General features: G+C 34.7%; 1 protein-coding gene across 1 annotated transcript in view; it reads right to left on the reverse strand.

Moving 5' to 3' along the window:
* The window catches only part of LOC105227644 (dynein regulatory complex protein 9), a 43,071-nt gene extending 21,750 nt beyond the window's left edge, over positions 1-21,321 (reverse strand). The window contains exon 1 of the mRNA XM_049455752.1: positions 21,268-21,321. Within this exon, the coding sequence (XP_049311709.1) occupies positions 21,268-21,321 (54 nt within the window). The remainder of the gene's footprint in view (positions 1-21,267) is intronic.
* Positions 21,322-22,235: the final 914 nt, after the last annotated feature.

Consider the following 22,235-nt stretch of genomic DNA (forward strand, 5'->3'; position numbering starts at 1 on the left):
CTTGATGGATTCCAAGCGTTCTGTGTCGGATCTGTGATAGGGCATTCACAGAGAAAGTGGAAAATTGTTTCCTTGTTCCCTGCTATTCCGCAGCCTTGGCAGATGTTGTTGTAGGGCATACCCATTTTGGACGCATGTTCTCCAAATGACCAGTGCCCTGTTATGGTAGCTGTCACTCTGTAGATACTTTTCCTAGACCTATTTAATAAGTCATTAGTTCCTTTCTTGTCCTAAGTTGACCATAATTGTTTAGTTATGATGCATTTTGTTATATTTTCCCATCTGTTATTTGCAACTTGTTGAAATTGATCTCTCTTTTTATCGATCCCAGCGGTCTTGGTATTAGCTCCGCCTCGGGTTCGTTAAGGAAAGCTCCTGCCTTTGCCAACTCGTCTACTTTTTCGTTGCCGAAAATGTTCCTGTGGCCGGGAACCCAGATCAAGTCTAGTTGGAGCTTGTCTTTTATTGAGTTTAGTGCTTTCTTGCAGTTGTGGACTATACTATTATATATATACTATTCAGGAGCGCCGCCTGGCTATCCGTAAATATTGTCTCGTGGTTTTCCAATAGAACTTCGCAGGCTTTTTCTATGCCCACCACTTCCGCTTGGAAGATTCTAGCCAAGCTCGGTAGACGGATAGAGAGAGAAATGTCTAGATCAACGGAAAAAACCCCCGTGTCTACTCCGCAGTCCATTTTGGACCCGTCAGTATAGACTGAAATGATTTGTACACTCGAAGAGAAAAAATCAGATGGAATTTAAAATTGTATCATATGCGAAGTAGGCGTGGTTGTAGTCTGATTTCGCCCATTTTCATATTGATATCCTTTTTATCATAAGGTGCCCTACTTTAAGCACACTATTCGGGAAAAGTTTTAACCCCCGACACATTATTTGGTGCTTGATTTGCATACTACATATACCTGATGTAATTTTACTTCTATTTTTCTCGTTTTCGTACTGGAACAGAGGAATGACAAGGTCATATTATATATCAAATTTGGGTTATTGGCTGTAGCGTAGGTCCTAAAATATGAGTTGCCATAGAAATGTGGACAGTGTCACGCCCATCATACATTTTTTAACCCTTCTTGTATCACCTAGATGTAAAACTAAATGTCTTTATGTCACTTTTATGCCCCGAATTGTCGGTTGGGGTGCTTAAGTTCACAACTTTTTCAAGGCTTAATGGCGTTTTGTGGGCATGATAGTGGTGCGATTACTCCCATCTGTAAACTCGTCCTCACTTGTCAAGAAACAGGTAAACTAATTTCCTTTGAGATATGTGTATATACTTGTATTTTTACTCACACTATCGCTTACACAGGTATTCAGACAGTCACTCGGATTTCAAACCACCGCGATTAGTTTCGGGTGATAAAAGAAATCGTTGGGTGAACAAAATTCTATAGCAACATATTGCTAAAGTATAAAAATAGTAACGAGAAGCTGGTGAGTCGCGATAAACAGTGTATCACTTTTAAAGGGAATGTTTAATACAAAAACAAAACGAATTTTGTTGTACTATGGTAGGTTGTGGACTTTTCAATTGACCTGTTAAGTGTGATATGATATGACATTCAAATTAATGTTAAGAACCCCAAGAGGTGCATGGTTTTGGATTTGAAGTCTTGAGGTATTTCACAGAAAATCGGAAAATGTTCCATTAAATGTTTTAAATTGCGTTTACTGAAGTCAGCTGAAATGCATTACGGCAAAAACAACTTTGATCGAATGCTGCAAGAAGACAATGATCCGAAGTATAAGAGCAGACTCTGTAGCTAATGGAAGCAAGAAAACCATATTGTTACTTTAATTTGGCTATGATAGTTACCAGACGCCAATCCAATAGAGAATTCTTGAGCTTTAATTTAAGCCAAGATATTAAGAAAATATTTCACTACAACAAAATATTTCATTCGGCAACTACAACGTACTTGGGAGGTATTCCTGTGGAATATGCGGGTAATTTAGGCTTCATTAAGAACTAAGATATCATCATGACCAATTTTTCCATGTTCAGTATTCAAAATATGCAGAAAGCTTTCAAACAGGTTCACATACACACATACGACCACACAAAACACATCCCATTTTCTCCAGAATTCCCCACCACTTCCAGCTAACATTGATGAATTTAGTCTTCTAGTACTCCACATCTATACGTAAGAAACTAAATATTTTGATTTTGAAGCTGCTCATAGAAACTTTGCAATTAAGTTCAGCAAATTTATACTCAATATTTAAACAATTGTTCTGAAATTATTATGAAGCACCTGGGAAATCAATTGCCTCACGTGCATCCATATGTATCCATTTCAGTTAATCAAGTATTATTTAAACCTGTAAAATGTAAATTTGAGTTTTCATAATTAATTAAATGCTAATTGATTTACGTAGCATTTGTTAAATATTTGAAAGTGAAGACATATGATATATGAAATATGTGTACTTGTCCTTAAGTAATAATGTAATACAACTTTATGGATATACTTGTATGGCTGTGCATATACAAATATCTAATAGAGATGTTAATTGAAACTTATGTTTAAGTAAATCTTAAAGTTTGGTGTTTGCCTAGCTGTGATGATAACACCAATAAAAGTAATGCAATCATCTGTATTCTAATATCCATATGCATTCTAAATCAATGCTTAGACTAGCGAAAGTCGTTCTAAATTGAAACGAATTGAAATTCCATTTTGACAGCGACATCAACGTATGGTAAAGCTTCTTTTAAAAATTTGTATTTTGATTTAACTCAATATGACCACTGCAACACGATTTGTATTGCAGAAAGTAATTTGAGCTCTCACTGGATTATCTCAGGATTATGATACTTTTCTAAATCGATTATATTTATTGTTACTTTATCTGTCTAGAATGGAGTTTGTGGAGTTTTAAAAGCTCGATTTCAATTAAAACACTGAAAACTAAAAGAACGCGAAAATAAATCAGCCTTTTAAAAGAAAATGCCGAACACTGATGTGTGTTGGAAAATAATTGGTGAGACATGAACTGACTGTATAATTTCTTTACGATTGCTCGCATTTAAAACAAAAAAAGGTTAACTTCGGTTTCTCCTCAGCTATAATACCATACATAAATACGAAAGATTCCTTGTAAGTACTTGATTTCGATCGTTTAATTTGTAGGGCAGCTATGTGCTGTTCGGATTCGTTCAGAAAAATTCTTTCGAAATACGACATTGCCTTAAGAGATAATCCATGCCACATTTCGTAAAGATACATATCTCGTAGTACAAAAAAGTTCTCCATGCAAGAAGTTGACTCTGATCAAAGCAACTATGCTATAGTGGTCAGATATCAGCGGTTCCGAAAAATTAACAGCTCGGGAAGAACGGGACATATTAAAATTTTCAGATCGGTATCTTAAAATCTGACTGACTAGTTTGGGTATAAAAAAGACATACGGACATTGCTTGCAATGCTGATTATTTATACATACATAAGTACCCGGAAATTGCAAATGAAACGCAAAATGTTATTATGCATCAATATTTATTTCGTTGCACTCACAGTAATCTCCAGCAGATGTTAACAACTAAGACCAGCAATTTTTCTTGTCCCTGAAAAACTTTTCATAAACACTTTTCACTTCGGATGGCATTCAGCTTCTTCAGTGAATTTTTCAGTTTCAGTTTGAGAAACAAGAAAAAGTCACACGGAGCCAAATCTGGTGAATATGGTTGCTGATCGATGGTTTTCAATGCGTTTTTGATTTGAACTTCGGTCACAATCGTATTCGTTTTGAAAGAAATTCAGCTTTACCGAACGAGTTACGCGAAAACGCGTTTTATTCAAAAAATATCTATGAAGATCATTCCAACGATCTCGCGAGAGATGATGAACTCCCTAATATTTGTCTTTCGATTTTATATCATAGCTTTCCCTTTTTTAATATTTTCATCAGTTGAAGGACGCCAAAAACGAAACATGACTTCAACGATTTCTAGAAATACAAGATTTGAGACAAATTTTTTCTTTGATATTTCTATCCATTGTAAAGTAAGGCACTACTGAGGTGCACCGACTTAAATAGCTGTTACTTTAAAACTTGTTTTTTTTTTTTGTAGAACTGCCTAATATGTTAATTTTCGCCTTAATTAATTTTTTTTCTTAAATCATTTTACCATGTAATTAATATGGGATCTTTTCTTTAACATTTTTTATCTCTAAAGCGTAGTTAAGGGTATTCCTCATACATATTACCGAGCATTCATACAGGAGTCTTATTAATTATGTGTTGCTTATACGACATGGTGAACTTGATGTAAAAGTATAACTTCAACAGTGGGTTTATGGAAAAAATTAAAATTTTTAAAAATTAAACTTTTTTGTAGAGCAGGAAAGCTTGTACTTCCATCGAATATCATTCTTTCAAAGCTATTGATTTAACTGTCTAATAAAAACTGTTAAAAAATGCCATGTTATAAAGAAGGTAAAGGAGAGATTAGGCACGGCTGAAATTGAAACTGAAAAGCTTAAGCTTGAGACAAAACTGAAACTTCAGAGCACGTTTGCATTAAAAAATCAGAAAACAACGAACATTATAATTTTTAGTTGATATATTCTTTTAAAAGGTAATTTCGAATGAAATATTTATTTTATATTAAAGAGACCGCAAGACTTTTTTGACAACCCAATATAACCCATTATCTGACTCTTTTGGTTTTAGGACTTACAAACAACCGTTATGTGAACAAAACTATAATACTCTCCTTAGCAACTTTGTTGCGAGAGTATAAAAACAGATAATGGAGCAGTAAGAAAGCTTCCTGAAAAGAAAGCAAGCAGAAACTCCCGTCGAAAGCAAAAAAAGAAATCGCTCGCAGAATGAAGCTATGGCAACTCACCCAAAAAGCCGAAGCAGGACAACATTACAGCAGCAGGGCAGATGTAGCCAGAAATAGAATGGAGGTGGTTGTCATCAACGCCAATTAATCCTCACCGAGCACTATATAGTAAGATGAGTTGAATCGACGTCAAATTGCCAATCTCAACTCGGAATTTGACTCTTCAGAAATCCATAGGGACTACAGGTTCATCAAATCCGCGCACCACGCATTCTTGGATTTCTTGACGAGTTGTGTCGCTAGAATTAACGAATTCTACGAAGACCTCAAATTTAAGCTTATACCCGCCATAGATATCCCAAGGAGACTTCGTAATTGCATTTGGCTGCCCCTCTGAAGGAGGCTTGCTCAGATACAAAATATATATAGGTATATATGACTTGCAGCTGATCTAAGAGAAGAAGCCCAATAAAGACAGTAAAGCTATACTAGTGGATAGCTACAAGAAGTGGATAGCGGCTCTATCGAAGGCTGATAATAAAATCAGTATCCGTAAGGTCGAAAAATGGCTGATGAAGACGACACGAAAAAGGACGATGGTGGCAATAAAGGAGTGTGGCAAATTTACTTAGATATCTGCAGATTACTCCGCAGCACTCACAGAGTGCTATAGCAAATCTTAAGTAAACATAAGTAAATCGGACTACATCCATGCACCAGAAACTATCTGGCTTTATAACAATACTTATTCCACCAGTAAGCGGAAACCGTTTTTCACTTTTTCAGCTCTATCACAAACCAGACATAAAATTCTTGAAGTCCTTCATTCACCAAATCTTGAATGGTTGCCCACAAAAATATAACGGATATACGTATTTAGTTTCATTCAAGGCATTTGAGCCTAACGGTTTGAACGTAGCGGTGAAACAAGAAAGCAACATTATAAGGTCCTACTATAGTGTGTAATTAATTTTACCGTGGTATTTATACTATTTCGGTTCCACATAGATAAATGTTGTGTAACGTGTATGATAATGCTAATCGGTCTACTATCCAGTATCCAAACTTGCCCTCAGACAACAGACCCGTCTTAGATAGTACCGAACCGCGTGTCTCCAAACATCTAAATCGATATGAAATACTTGAAATCTATACCTGAACTTGAAAGGGAAATTTTCCGAACTCAGCGAAGCAAAAATTAATTTGTTGTCACGAGAAAACTTGACGTCACAATGTTTTCTCATTCAGATTCAAAATTTTATTTGAGTTTTCATGCCACTTAAAGGTTTAAACTTTATGACAGATGTTAGCATGAATCAGTATCCATATTTCTTCATTTGATTACACCGTCAAATATAACCAGCCACTTTATAATTCCAAAAACCGGCACCCTTAGTAGTGTGCTTGGTAGAGAGCAAGTTTAGTTTTCTGGAATTAATTAATGAATTTACTTAGAAATAGTACTTATTACCCACACCTATATATCTTAATTAAATGATTTTAACTTACACACTACTGCTTGACGCCCATACACAAACATATTCAGCGAAATTCCTTCGTAAGCATGAACGTGTGTTCATACACAATTTTCTCATTCTCTTTTACATGTATTCACATTTATGTGCATTTATCACGAAAAGCTAAGAATACATATCAATGCCGTTTACATTTCAATTTCCAAGCAATTTATGAGGAATTCAATGCAATAAAATGCGCATTCATTATTGATTACTGACTGCTGATAGCTGCATTCAACGGCGCTGTTGCACATTTCAACGCTAAACCACTTTAATTGCTATGTAATGTGCGTTCGATGATTTCACCTGGCGCTGTTCGAAAGTTCATCCAACTATTAATTTAATTCAAAATCGTACTAACTTAATACATAAACGAAAGTATGAAAATTTAGTAAAAGCCAGTAATATGTTATTTTCAATTAACTTAGCGTAATGCAGCCGCAATTGAATTGTTTTATTCGAAAATATGATATGTGGTATTAAGCTATAACATTTATTTCAATAACAGTAACAATATCGCTAATTTTTACTGTGTGCTGCTATACATATATGATGAAACCTTTGCTCTGTACTTCACTTTCATCCACAAACGAAGTGATTCGGTTTGAAAATCGAATTTAACTGTCTTAGAAATCGAATTTGATGTCATATTGAGAGACACGGCTTGTTTGGAAAACAGAAATCACATATCTAAATTTAATTTGAAAAAGTTCTATCATGCGATTTCTTCTCTGCGTAGATACCCACAAGGGTGTATTCCGAGAGAGTTTGGTTTAACTTTTTCTTCATATTACCAGTCCAATTTAGTGTTTTTCAAGCAGAAGGGGCTGCAATTAATGTGTCAGCAGAAGAACTGCTTCAAAATGCTGCTTCATTTAGAGAGCATTATAAAGATGCTGACCTCACTAACCATAACATCAAGAGCCACTTCGTTGGCATACTGTGTTATCGTAAGTGTCTAATCATAGCGGAATCGCTAGGAAACTGCAAAGCTGATAGGCTAAGGAAGGGCACCCTTACCCCAATATGATCGTACTGATCGATGCTCCCCTGGCCGCGAATCTAAGTGACAGCGAGATATATTTAGTTTAAAGAGGAACGGAAGAGGTCTTTTCAATTACTTCCTCTTCATAAGTTTTATCTTAACGCTTGTGCTTTCGAATTTGTTTAACTTTTCTATGATCGATACTCTGTATGTCAGTAAGGAAATATTATATTAAGAATGTCCGCTATATTCTACCAGAAGTTATTTTTAAGTGTTTGAGCACTGTGATCGAACTCAAGTTGCCTCTGTAGTAAATAACTTTTTTATTTAAACAATTATAAAATATCTGCTTTTTTCTTTCTTTTTGTGCTTTATTTAAAATATAAATTCTTAAGCACTGAAAATAATATTTTTCACAAGGGTATATTAAATTATTTATTAAATCATAACATAAATTTCAATAATGAAAGCTTTATCACGATAAAAAAATTCTACTTTATTGTTGTTGGAATAACGTCGCGTTATTAGTTAACATTTGTTTGATTTAGAAATTATTGTTCATATTTGCTTGTGCAGAGCGCAGTTAAGGCGTTTTAATAATATACTGCAGAATTTATTATTTTATATTGCAAAAATAATATTTAAATTTGTTAGTAGGAAAAAAATATTCGCAATATTAATTAAATATTTTATGAACCACAATTTCAAACAAAAAAAAGAAAATATAATTGGAAGTGGCAAATGGAAATTTATTTCCCCGGGCGGTGAATGTCACAGGAGCATACTAAATAGAAACTAAAACGTTACTTCAATGCAAGTAAAAAAAGTAAAAGATAAATCTACCCCAAGGACATCCATTAATTCGATCAATAAGAATTACTCCGGTATCTTCACTAAAAAGTCATTTGGAAAGAAAAAGACGGGTTTTGACAAAAAATGTTTGCTCAATTTTATCGAGAGCCAAAGTCAATCATGCTTTCGGCTTTACTATTTGATTTTCAGAAAGCAGCAGTGTGGACAGCAATGGTGATTCCAGCGGAATTTGAAATAGGCATTTTGACGATCCCTTATGTATTCCGACCACTGCTAACATATCCCATGAGACACGTTACATATACCTTTATAGTATTTTCAAGCCCGTTGTATTTGTTCCCACACAGCATTATTTTCACTTTTCTTTTTTCAAAGCAACCGCATTTCCCCCATTTAACTTATTATATAATGAATTTTATTATTACACTACTTACTACTACATTGCACATTAATAACCACAATTAGGCATTAATCTGACAAAAACCATCAGCAGAAAAAATCAGTTGAATTACAACACGCAAACCGCAAATATTAAATTAATATCACATGTATTTATTATATTTTCAGTCGCGCTGGCTTTCTGCTATATAAAGTGGGAGCTTTTTTAATGTTTAATCTATTACGGTCTACCATAAATTCATATATGAACTAATAGTAATATATAGTTAGTATATGCAAAACTGTGGCTGTCGATTTTAAACGCGATAATGAAATATGGAGCACATAGACTGTGGTTGGCGTAATTGCCATCAATGAGTGCTCAAATAATGGTACTTGTAAGCTGAGTGTCACACGTGTGTTCTATTAGAGATGGAATTGTTGATAATATTCTTTAACCTTGCTTCTGAATATGTCTTTCATGGCTTTAACTTTTCAAGAATATTTCTCGTTTTATAGAAAATTTGTTAAGACCTTTTATTCGATCAAGTAGGAGAAAAATATTGTCTGATGTGTCAGATATCGAAGTCTGCAATTATAATTTGGTACTGGTATAAAGGGTCATTCTGACTAAGGACTGCATCTATAAACTACGCTAATCTCGTGTATTTCAAATATTATGCAGTGCCTTTTAAACAATTTAAAAATATTAGCCAACTAAAGGAGTTTCTTTCAGTGTTAGCTAAAGTTTTAAGCTTAAGGTCGTCCTAGTGGAAGATCTAGCAGTAACTACATTCCTTGCAATATTTAATAGGAATTTTTTGTGACTCTTTGCTACTAAGGTCGATCGTTATGACAAATTGAAGAGAGTATGAAGAAACACTCAACAAAACTTTCATGTTCTTGAATGCAAGACACCAGACATAGAACACAAGGTACTGGAATTAAATACAATAAAATACATGGTTGAACCAATTCTATTCTGAAATTATACTAATGATAATATTTATTAAGTAACTTTCCTTAAAAACATTTAGTTTAAAGTTGGTGAAAGTTTCGGCAAGCTTGTAGCGTTGAATACTTCCATTTGTAATGAAACGGGTTTAATTTTCAAAAAGTTTTAAAGTAACAGACTATTTTTCCTCATCGTAACGAAAAGGCAGAGAGCATCAGCAGAGAGTCTGAAATAGGCCAAACTCCAAGTCTATTACTTCTATAAAATATAATTCAACTTTAAAACTTAAAACAAAGGATATTATACACCCCGTCAAGAAAGTATTGTCGAAAGTATTTTCAATCATCATCCAAATTTATTTTATTGCCTTCAAAGTAACATCCATTAGAAGTGATGCACATATGCCAACGTTTCTTCCAATCGTCCAAACATTTTTTATAGACACTTTCCGGGATGTCCTTCGAATTTGTTTTGATGTCTTCAATTGAGTCGAAGCGTGTTCCCCGAAGTGGATAGTTCAGTGTGAATAAAGATAAAAGTCAAAGGGGGGCAGGCAAATCAGGTGAATAAATACGGTGCTTGCTCAATGATATTTGTTGAGTTTTGGCACAAATACGTCAAAAAAAAACGCAGCTAAGGACACGTATGTAAATAAAAATATTGAACTCAGCTCTTACCTTGTTTAATTTTATGTGATGGCAAGCGTTTCACTTCATGTATTTGTGAAAGGAAATTTGCACCAGTTTGCGGGATTGACTATAATCGATATAAATGACATCACTAATGTTAAGTGTTTACAAGTACATATCCACACAGAGAGCTCTGTGAGCCATTTGAATACTGTTAATAGCGTTTATGAAATTGAGAGTAAAGTGACCAAATTCATAACTCATTCATAATATAGAAATAGCATGAGAATTATTAAAAGCTTAATGAAATTTGAATATCCAATTGCATTATTTTATAATAAATTGATTTTTTTTTGGTATATTCTATTACAGTTTTTAACACAAGAAATTAGTACAATTTGGTAATATAAATTTTTATTATGATGTACAGATTTCAACAAACGAAATTAATTAGAAATTTAAAATTTTAATTTAATTTAAATATTTTCGAGTAAATTTTGATTCTAATAAAAATCGATTTTATTTTTATTATAATATAATAGACAATATAAATTACAGCAGTTTTTCATTTATAATGCCTAAATCTAATGCAGCACTATAAAAATTGGAAAAATATAATATTAATCATATCAACAATCATACTCCGTCCAACCAATTGATTTGAGCAACGTATGTAATATGCATAACATACGCACTTTTTCGAACAAATGATTCTTTCCTCAGTAAAATCGTATGATATACGAGCAAAAGGTATTGCGAACACCATGTTCACGTGAAAATAAAGGTATTTTCAAATATCATTCAATTAAGACTTTTAATCGAGTGTATACTGAAGAAGATATGGCCGAAAAAATTTTAAAAATTTTGAACATGGGTTGCCTTTTTATATTCCCGAACAATTTTGTATTATGGACGATCTTCACGAAATGCATCTTGGAGTGATCTACGACTTCAAAATCGATAAACATGGATCTTTGATGGTGTTTCATCGTAAAAAATTTAACTTTGTAAGTTCTTCGATGTCTTGTTGTGCCTTAGTGCCTTTTTTGCCCATATGAATGTTCAAGTAACTTTAATCAACACAAATTGCGCTCGTATGCCAAAATTGTTTAGTTATAACATCATAAATGTCAAAGTTTACAATAAAGTTACTGAATTACAACAATTTTGTTGCCAACTGCCGAAATATGAAATGCAACCCACGTACTTAGACCGGATTCGGTAGAATATTGCATTTTACTATGAGAAAGGAAATTCATCCAAGAGTTACATATTTTAATAGGATGATGCTGTTATTATAAATAAAGGAGTCTTACAATAACCATATACACTCGTGGCCACGCAAAGCTTACCACTGTACTGTTGCTACAGAATATTATAGTTTTGTTCCCCTAACGGTAAAAATTAAACGAGATAGATATAGGGTTATATAAGTTTATATGTAAATGATCAGGATGACGAGAAAAGTTGATATCCGGGTGATTGTCTATCTGTCCGTCCGTCCGTCTGCGCAAGCTGTAACTTGATTAAAAATTAAGATATTTTAATGAAACATGACATGAGAGTTCCTTAGTACAAAAAAAAATTACGTCTTCGTAGAATAGCGTAATCGAACATCTGCCACGCCCACAAATCGCCATTAATCGGAAACTTATAAAGTACCGTAACTAAAATAAGATGCAAAACTATAATTTGGTACAGGGGATCGCAGTAGCAGGGCGAACTTGTGGACAAAAGATTTTGAAAAAGTGGTGGCTTGGCCACGTCAACTAAATTTGCTGAGCGTAAATATAAAAGAAGTTATACCGACAGTGTGAAATTTTATGAAATCGGATGAGAACCTCATTCACTCCTCATATTACGATACTGTTAAAAACTACCAGAGCCATTAAACCACCGAGATGGTATGAATGGGCTTTAAAGGAGAATTGAACAATTGACACCGCCCATTTTTTGGTGAAATCCAATGCTCAGGACCCCACTGACCGATTTGAAAAAAAAAAATGGTATGTAGCATCAGTTTCATATTCTTATATCACAGGACGAAAATGGGCGAAATCGGACTACGACCAGGCCTACTTTCCACATACCACAATTTTAAATTCCATTTGACTCTTTAATTTTCTAGTATGTACACAAATCAAGAAGCGTTTATTCTAACGGGATGAAACTTTGGACGAATAATGCCTTTTATGACTTTATGAACATAAATTATTCAAATCCAATAATAACTCTTCAAGCACCTAGGTACCAATAGTTGATTTTTATCGAAAATAGCGATATATAATTGATATGCAAGGATCCTTCTCATATATCTCATATAAAGATTTTCGGACTTCCGGATGACTTTGTACGGCATATGTATATCAGCCAATATATGAGTTATCTCAATGAAAATAAGAGAGCGTGTTTTACTCTTAATAGTGTATCTGTAGGTCTAAAATAGATAAATTTGCGCGCATACTTGACCTAGCCCCCTTATAACTAATATCAGAATTTTGGAACATCCGGCTGACTTACTGTATACAATTGGATTTTTAGTATGTGGCATGTTAGTAGTATAAGGTATTAGGAAAAATTGATAAAATTGGGTCATTACTACCCTAGCTACTAATATTCATACGAGGTGTGTTCAAAAAGTATCGCGAATCGTAACTGACAGTTTTCTTCGATTCCAGGGGCGTGGGGCATCATGGGTTCTTGCCACAACGAAGAACGGTCAATAAGGAATATTACCTGCAAGTTTTGCGCAATTTGCGCGAAGCAATCCGCCAGAAACGCCCGGATTTGTGGAAGAACAAAAATTGGCTTTTGCACCACGATAACGCTCCTGCTCACACATCGTTGTTTGTGCGCGACTTTTTGACCAAAAACAACACACTAATGATGCCGCAGCCACCGTATTCCCCAGATCTGGCCCCCTGTGACTTTTTCTTGTTCCCTAAACTGAAGAGGCCCATGAAAGGACGACGTTACGCTTCTCTTGACGAGATAAAGACGGCATCGAAGGAGGAGCTGAAGAAGATAAAAAAAATGATTTTTTGAAGTGCTTCGAAGATTGGAAAAACCGTTGGCGCAAGTGTATAATATCTCATGGGGACTACTTTGAAGGGGACAAAATAGATATTCATGTATAAATAAATAATTTTTGAAAAAACACAAAATTCGCGATACTTTTTGAACACACCTCGTATATGTACTACGTACAATGCTTTGGTTTTTCTAATAAATCTTATGCGAATATATACTTAAGTCAATGTATATGTTATATATAGTGTATGTATCTCAAAAATTGCTAAAATTCCGATCCTTTGTTAGACGTTTTACTCCCGATATTTATTTTTAGATAAAACCCAACTTATTTCTTATTTTATCATACAGAAATGAAAACCATTTCCATTAGCTTCTAGGTGTCTGTTTATGATGCAACAAGTCGTGATAATTTTTCAGCTATCTTTTTGTTATAATCCAATTATAATATTCGTTCACATACAGATATTTCGTCCTTGCGCTCACCATTTATCACAAGTTAATTAATTTAAATATGCTCGAATAAAACTTTGTGCTCACACAAAAAATGTCTCAGTAAGCAAGCAGACTTCGGCAAAGCGCAAAGAACGATACAAAGTTGCTGAAGAAATTACAAATGATCACGAAATAAAAAGAAAACACACAAAATGTATAAAATAATGGAGGAAACTTGGAAAATTTGACTTAAGTAAAATCGAAGACTGACACAAAGTGATAAGAAAAATACCAAACGACCTTCAACATAGAGAGGAATGGAAAGTGTAAATAAAAGTGAAAGCTAGCATGGCGGAAGGAGAAGTGTGCAGATTGCTATGATGAAAGGAAGGAAGGACACTTTGGCTGGCGGCAAACTTTGGATGATTGCCGCTGGAAGACTTAAGTTGATTTCATAAGCAATTTGTCAATCATTTTCGCGAAAGAGAAGCAAAACAGCGCAGCTGAGGAAAAAGCGAAAAAACAAGAAATGCAGTGAAATGGGTAAACAAGCAGCAGCTAACGGAAATTGTATTTATAACGGTCACTATTGGTACGCTAAACAAATAATGCTAAGTTTCAATTTTCTGCTAACAAAGTTATATTAAGAAAATCTATTTACAGTTTGTATATATATGATTATATACGTATTTATTAAAGAATGAGGATGACACAGCAAAGAGAAAAGAACGCTAATGCGCTATGCTATTTCCATGGACAGTTTAACGCTATCAATAACGAGTGCAAATCAAGCGGAAAAATTCAAAGCAGAGCAGCAGCAAGAGAGCCAAGAGATAAGCGGAAGAAACGGAAAACGCGTGAGATAATAAATACTTAAAGCGCGAATTCGGTTGACAGAGGAAGCTCAGAGACAATGTAATTTTAGTTTTTTATGAAATCAGATGCAAAGTCACTGTCAAGTAAGCGGAACAATAAAAAAGTGCAATTACCTTTTTGGATTAAGAAAGTCAAAAACCAACAAAGTCGTCTGATAATAGAAATTTCAGTTAGAACAACAAAATTCTACTAAAGTTATAGCATCTTTATTCTTCTCGCTGCTCATGAGTAGCCACTCAGCGATGCTATCTGTATAGCAAATGTCCTCCGCTCACTTTTTCTCTCACTATGTTTTTCTCCCACTGGCACATCATAAATAATTCGGCTTGAACATCTATCAACTTAACGATACAAAACTTATTGCTTCTGCAAGTAATTATGATAAGACAATTTTAATTTTTGCTGACTTGCACTTTTTATGTCTACTGCGAAATGAGCCTGTGTATCAGGTATAAGACACAGTGTGGGTATCAAATTGCATAACTGCTTTTCTTAGTTCAAATATTTGCCATTGTAATGCAAAATATTCCCTTAAGGTCAATGAAAGCTTTCGTGGGGTCATCAACCTTTTGCTGTTTTTTTTGCTGATGGAGCGTATATTGGCTATTAAGTAGAAGTGGAAGTTAATAAATTCTGATTATTTAATTGAAAGTGAGCTAAATATTTGTCAGAGAACATTTTTATATAGCAGTTTCCTGGGATCGACGAACATTATTCGGAATTAACAAAAGAAAAAAAAAAATCCATGTAAGTTTTCGAGGTCAGGTATCGAGTCGAATAAAATATTTCGATCCACTCATTTGTCAACCGACTTTCTAAATCGCTTTGAACCTGACTATAACTTAATTGGAGACTGGTTAAAAAGTAAGTAGCATTTCTTATTAAATTTAAAGTTAAAGAACTATATTTATATATAAAAATTTCGTGTCACATTGTTTGTGCGCGATGGACTCCTACACTACAGAATCGATTTTAATAAAATTTAGCCCACTGTGCCCAGTTTGAACCAACTTAGAAGATAGGATAGTAAAAACAATTCATAAATAAAAAATACAGTGAAATTCCATTAAATGGACGCTCTGTTAAGCGGACATCTTCATTAGCCATGCGCATTGGCTGGTCAAACAATTTGTTGATTTTTATTAAGTACAATCTATTAAGCGGACAATTCTATTAACTAGACAGAAAGGCCGGTAGTCAGACATTTAGAAAGAAGGCTTAAATTCGTTACCGACAAAACGTTTTCTCAAATTAATTGAACAAAGTAACAATTTCAGTGGTCATAAGCCGACGATACGAAATAGCATCATATTTCAAAGAGTAATCTGGTCTCGAAACTTATGTTGAGCAATATCAAAAGCTCAGTCAGGATCGAGAAGGATCTCTCCGAGCCGTTTGATACCAAACGAGGATTCAGATAAGACGATTCCCTTTTGAATGACTTCTTCAACCTACTGCTGGAGAAAATAGTGCGAGCTGTAGAATTAAATAGAGAAGGTACAATCTTTTCTAAGATATTGATATTGATACCATTGGCCTCAACAACCCCACCGTTAGTTCTGCTTTCTACAGAATGGATAAGAAAGCGAAGCAAATGGGTCGGAGAGTGAACAAGGGCAATATCTCCTGTCATCAAGCAAGCAATAGTCGCACTTGCGACTAGGCTTCTGCGTCACTGAGGAGAGTCGTAACTTCGAAGTCGTAGATAAATTTGTCAATCTTGAAACCAGCAATAACACCAACAACAATCTCTGTCTCGAAATTCACTATGGATTGAGTAGACAGGCTACAGTCATGTTGTCCTTAGAGACGAAAACGCTCCACCTTTGAAAATATTCAACATAGTATTCGCCGGGGAAGCAGGGAAAGTGGAAGACCTCCACTCCTTTGGAAAGACCAGGTGGTTATTAACTTATCTATATTTCGATCAAGCAAGAACACGGACAACGAAGTTCTAAGCAGTTCCTTGTTGGTCGCTACTTAAATATATACCGACTTCTACGCACCATACTATGAGTATGGTCCCCATGCATGTGATACTAAATAAATAATAATTAATTAAGTTTTCTTTAAGGGGTATTCTGGTATAGACGTATGAATTCTAAGCATTTGTTGAACTAAGATAAAAAAAAATTACAAACATTTTTCCTATCCATATTTTTTATATGTTTTTTATTGACATTTTAATAATAAAAAAAATTGCAAGAAAAAAAACCAAAATTCGTCGAAATACGGGCCGACTTGAAAAAAAATTTTTTTTGGCCCGATTTTTTCGACTTTTTTGAATTTTTTAAAAATACTTCAAATCAAAATTAGAAGATATATACCAAATTTCAAAGGAACATGGACGCTACGTCACAAAATCGGCTGTATCTCCGAAAATAAGTAGAATTTTGAAAAATTCTTCCAAGGTCATATTTTTGAAAGTCCAAACTTTCAATATATACAAAAAAATCAATTTTCTCAAAATCCTAGACCAGAATACCCCCTTAATTTTACACATACGCACAAGTATAAGACAAAGACTCCAAATCCCTTACTGTGAGATAAGATGAAGCCTGAATTAGTCACAATAATTACATATACATACATACATTACTTTTCTGCAAAAAAATAAAAAAAATAAGTTAGGTGGAAATTTGCGTGTGTGCGTTTTATGCCTTTATTCAATGTTATTGTTGTTCTTATTTTATTTTGTTATTGAAATATTTGTGAACCTTTAGTGTGGATAAACATCGGCTAAACTAGCGCAAAATCAGTTTACATGAATCATTTAATGATTATTCAAATGCAGTAAGAATGTTGGCATTTCAGTTTACTACAGACATGATAAATGCAAAGTAATGATTCAAATTATTGTCATAATTATCTGAAGAACAAAAAATTCAATATAATGTTATGATATTTCGCTTATTATACTACTATGTTAATAGCAAAGCATAATAATAATTTGTTCAGTCAGTTAGAAATTATAGATATAATCTTCATTGTAATTGACAAAACTAATCAAAATGTTGCTGAGAACTTTAATTGTAAATAAATCACCATAGAACAAGGTAGATAATTTTTGAAAGCAAAAAAATCATAGTAGATGTAAACCATTGGAAAAATATAAAGTAACTAAGATGAGTATGCCTCTTCACGATCACAGACCACCCGTAAATTATTTTTCCTTTAATGCTTGTTAGTTTTTATTTCATTTCTCATTTGGGTTTTAGCCTCATACGAACTTCTTTCATACAATTTTCAAAGGCTTTTGCACTGAACTAGCAGCTATGGTGATACACATATTTTTAAATAGCAGCCACAATTGTTTCAGAGGTTACATTTTTTAGGCTATATTTTATCGTTTTTAGAAATCTGTTTTTGTACAATAAGTACCACGCTTTATATACAATATTAACCCTATTATTGTACGCGTAGTAAAAATTTTATTTGTCCAATAGATTAAAATGTGAAGCACATTAAACTTAACTTATTCCCTCATATCATTGAGGACCAGAAAATAATATAATACTGTTATGAAGAATATTGTCGCGTTTTAAACCATATACATATATTCTAAGTTTTATAAAATTACCTGTATATTTAAGGTTAAGCTCCAGAAGAAGTAAATCTTTGCACGAACTCCCTGAAATAAAAATAAAAATAATTTTATATCGCTATTTCAGATATTTTAAGTTCTATTTAAAACTAAGGCTTAAAGTCACCTGGAAGTTCGAAAAGCATTATATTAGGTAAACGATAGTTAAGGAAAGTATTGACATGGTGCAATTCATTTTTGACATACAGTCATACTACTACCATGAAAGGAGTTTCTTTGAACTCCAATTATGTATCTCACACAATGACCGTAATTTTCGGTCAAAAGTTATCTATAGGTACTGAGGTCCAAATATTCGGCACCTAGGGGCTTGAACAGTTATAGTTGGATTTGAACAATTTTCTTCCATAAGTTGGCATACACTACGGGAAAGAAAAGACTAAGATGGATTGTAAAATTGTGTTACATGGTTAGTAGGCGTGGTTGCAGTCAGATTTCACTCATTTTCGCACTGTTACATAGAAATTTGAGAAGAATGTCACGTACTAAAATTAGTTGAAATCGGTAGTGCTTTTCATTAATACATCTCAAATATATGACTCAAGTACAGCATAAAGAGCCGGATAAACGGACCCAGATTTGAACTCGCTTCTTCATTGTGATCATTTATATATTGGTGCTGTATCATCAACAATTCATAAGTTGAGGTTCATTCGTTGGATAATAATTCAGATAATGCCAAATTTTTAAACAAAATGTTTTCATTTGTTGGGCACTTTAATTGGAAAAAATAATATTTTTTGCAAAATTTTTTCGTTTCACCGAGGAAAACTGTGAGTCAAGTCTACTATTGCCAAGTACTCGAAAGATTGCGAAAACGAGTCAACAGGGTGCGCCCAGATATCGCTCGTAACTGGATCCTTCATCACGACAACGCGCTGTGCCGCATCGCCCTCAGCGTGTCCCAGTATTTGGCCTCTAAAGGGATCGCCGTGTTACAACAGCCGCCTTCTTCGCCCGACATGTCACACTGTGACTTTTTTTGTTTCCTAAAACAAAATTGGTGGTCATAGGAGCCCATTTTGAGTCGATTACGGACATCCAGGCGGCCATGACGATGGTACTCGCGGACATCCCAGTCAAAGCGTTCCAGAAATTTACGCAGCATGAAAAACGCGCTGAAATCGCTGTATAGCTGCCCAAGGGGACTGCTTTGAAGGGGATGGCAGAGTTGTAGAATAATTTTCAAATATATATACGGTTTTTATGGAATCAGTCTCATTATACCTCTCAGTATACCTGTACGAGGTATGACAATTAACCTCGTACAGGTATACCTAATCGAGGTATGCTATATAGGCGGACTAGCAACTCAGGTTTTGATATATAGATCTGAAATTTTGCACACAACCTTTGCTCTCCAGCAACCTATTAATTTGTTGGAATCGCCGATATCGAAACAATGTAGCATATAGCTGACATACGAACTGAATTATCGAAAAAAGTGCTTGTATTCGAATCGGATTAGATCGGATTGCTACAGCTATACAAACTGACCCATCGAATTATAGTTCTTGTCCACAGTATTTTATATTTTTGAAGAACATTATTCATAGGTTCGCTGCAGCGAAGCAAAAGTTTTATTTGTTTTTAATCTAATTACGCATATGTCTCCCTATTTCTCATTTCATAAATTTGATTACAATATAATACATAATTGCAACTGATAACACCACGAAGCGAATAAATAAATAAATTATGCAATTGTGCAATATGATATCCCCAAGCGCAAGAGAGCAGCAGAATCGCGCCAGTTGAGTGGCAAGTGCGCAAGAAGCCCAACCAGAGCCACGACAAATGAGAATCTAAGCCTTGGCAATTTCACACAACATTACGCAGAATGGTGCAACAAGATGGCACAAGTTGAGTAGATGAAAATAAAAATTGCTGCTGGAAGAAGTGGCAACAAATCCACTGACAGCTGTCGCGGGATGAGCAACAATTTCAGTTTTTTTTTGTGTGCCTTCAACGGCTTTGCCATATATAGAATTTATGCCGTTGTTGGCGCTTGTTAGCGTTACAAATGCAATTTTTTGCTATTGTTGTTGTGCTGCATGTTGTTGTCATGGATATCTGTCATTACGGGACATTGCAGCGCAATATGAGACGCTCACTGAATAAATGCAAGTGCAATGCAGTCAAACTGTACGCCAACAATAACAATAACAGCGCATAATAAAAAATAACTCGACCAGAAATAATATTTTATTTCTTAGTTGCTTTCTTCATTCGGCCCTTCAACAAGCAGCAGCAGCAACAACAACACAATGCCCGGCCAAGTAATGGTAGCCATGAGTACTCGTTATGCGTCAACGCTGCCGGAACTGAGAGCAGAATAGAACGGAACAATAAGGTAACCAAGCACAAAGTGTAACAATAACAGCAGCAGCAACAGTAACAGCAACAACAAGGGCAACAACATGAGTAGTTGTATTGCATGCAAACATTTGCAATAACAGCGGTAGTCGGCAACAAAGCCGTAACAACACTTAAAAATGACGGAAACATATGACTTCACTAAGCTGATTGCAGGAATATGAAAGGATACAGCGGCGAGCGTAATGGTAAGCGGTAAGCGTTAAGGAAGTACTAGCCAGCAGGACTTAAGGATTAAATGTGAATTGGTTGGCAGGCATGTTTGTATGTAATATGTGTGTGTGTGTGTGTGTTTACGCGTTGGGTGTTCCATATGTGTATTTCTGGTTGTTTTTGTTTTTGTTGTTGTCGTTGTAGTAGTAGTAGTTGTGGTTGTTGTTGCTGCCATTGTGTTTGTTGTTTTCGTTTTTACGCGTACTGTTAAACTTATTGTTGTTGTTTTTGCTGTTGATGTTGTTGTTGTTGTTGTTGTTGTTGTACAACACAACATTGTTGCCCAAAGTGCACTAACTCCAACTTATGTCAAGTGTATGTACTCCACCGAACGATGCTTTATGTTGCTCCAAACCCACAAACATGTACACATACATACATACATTCATACAAATCTGTATTCCAGCTTGCATATGTGTGTTTGTTGTTGTTTATGTGCATGTATTTGTACAAATATTTATAAATATATATAAATTACAAGTCAGTGCATATACATACATACATAGTTTCGTATAACAGTACACTCACACATACAAGCAAGCACTGCTTATATGAAAAATATGGCGACCAACAGCGCGTATGAGTAACATTTTGTATGAGTGTTGTTAGCCTGAAGTGGCCATATCCGTATGTACTTACGCATGCTTGCTGCTTAGCTGATTGTTGTTGTTGATGTTGTTGCTGCTTTTCCATTGCGGCAAAAAGCACGGAAATGCAATGTTGCATTTGATATGCGCCACTTGAATATCTACCACCACACACACATACATACACATAGCCAAGCATGCATATATAAGCAGCAGCCAGCAACTGACTAATAAATAGCAAACATTTAAAAGCTTATTTGTATATTTTTGTGTGCACGTAGTTGTGTGTGTCTATTTTAAGGCATTTTAGTCGAAACGCACTTTTCAGGACGCACACACACGCACACCCACAATCACTCAACATAAATATATTAAGTGTCCAAGCATGCCGCTGCACTTCAGTTATGACTGTTACAGACTTGCCACATGCCACATGCTTGTATTAGTCTTGTAATAGCATTTCAAATGTCTAGTTGCGAATCTTTTGAACCGCGTAGCTTGTAAGTTATGCTTAGAAAATGCACAAAGCGCATTCCTATGCTAATATGCATATGTAGATATGTATGCATGTATTTGTGTAAGTAGTTTGCGACGACTTTGTGAGCAAAAATTGTGCGCATTTAGAATAGTTTTACAACATGCTCAAAGTGCAATTGAACTACTGAAGTTAAAAAGGCATTCAGTCATTTAAATTTCTCCGCAAAGTAGTATTGATTGGATGTTGGATGGATGAATGAGTCTCGTCAGAAGCCGTCTGGGTTATTGAGGATATAGGCATTTATGCTTGTATATCAAAAGTAACGGTATTTTATGGTTCGTTGTCCTACCAACAAACGATATATGCAAACGCTGAGATATAACGATGAACACAAAGCTGTCTTCTGTTCAAATGAATTCAAAACCAAAATTTCAGGATGAAATCATATGAAGGCTTTTCTTTTTACGACGAGGAAGCATCGAAAGCCTGAACCCCATGTCAGAGTGGAGCTTTAATCCGAACTAAACCTTTACTGTTTTGCA

Source organism: Bactrocera dorsalis, chromosome 4 (assembly GCF_023373825.1).
Source record: "Bactrocera dorsalis isolate Fly_Bdor chromosome 4, ASM2337382v1, whole genome shotgun sequence".
Classification (NCBI taxonomy): domain Eukaryota; kingdom Metazoa; phylum Arthropoda; class Insecta; order Diptera; family Tephritidae; genus Bactrocera; species Bactrocera dorsalis.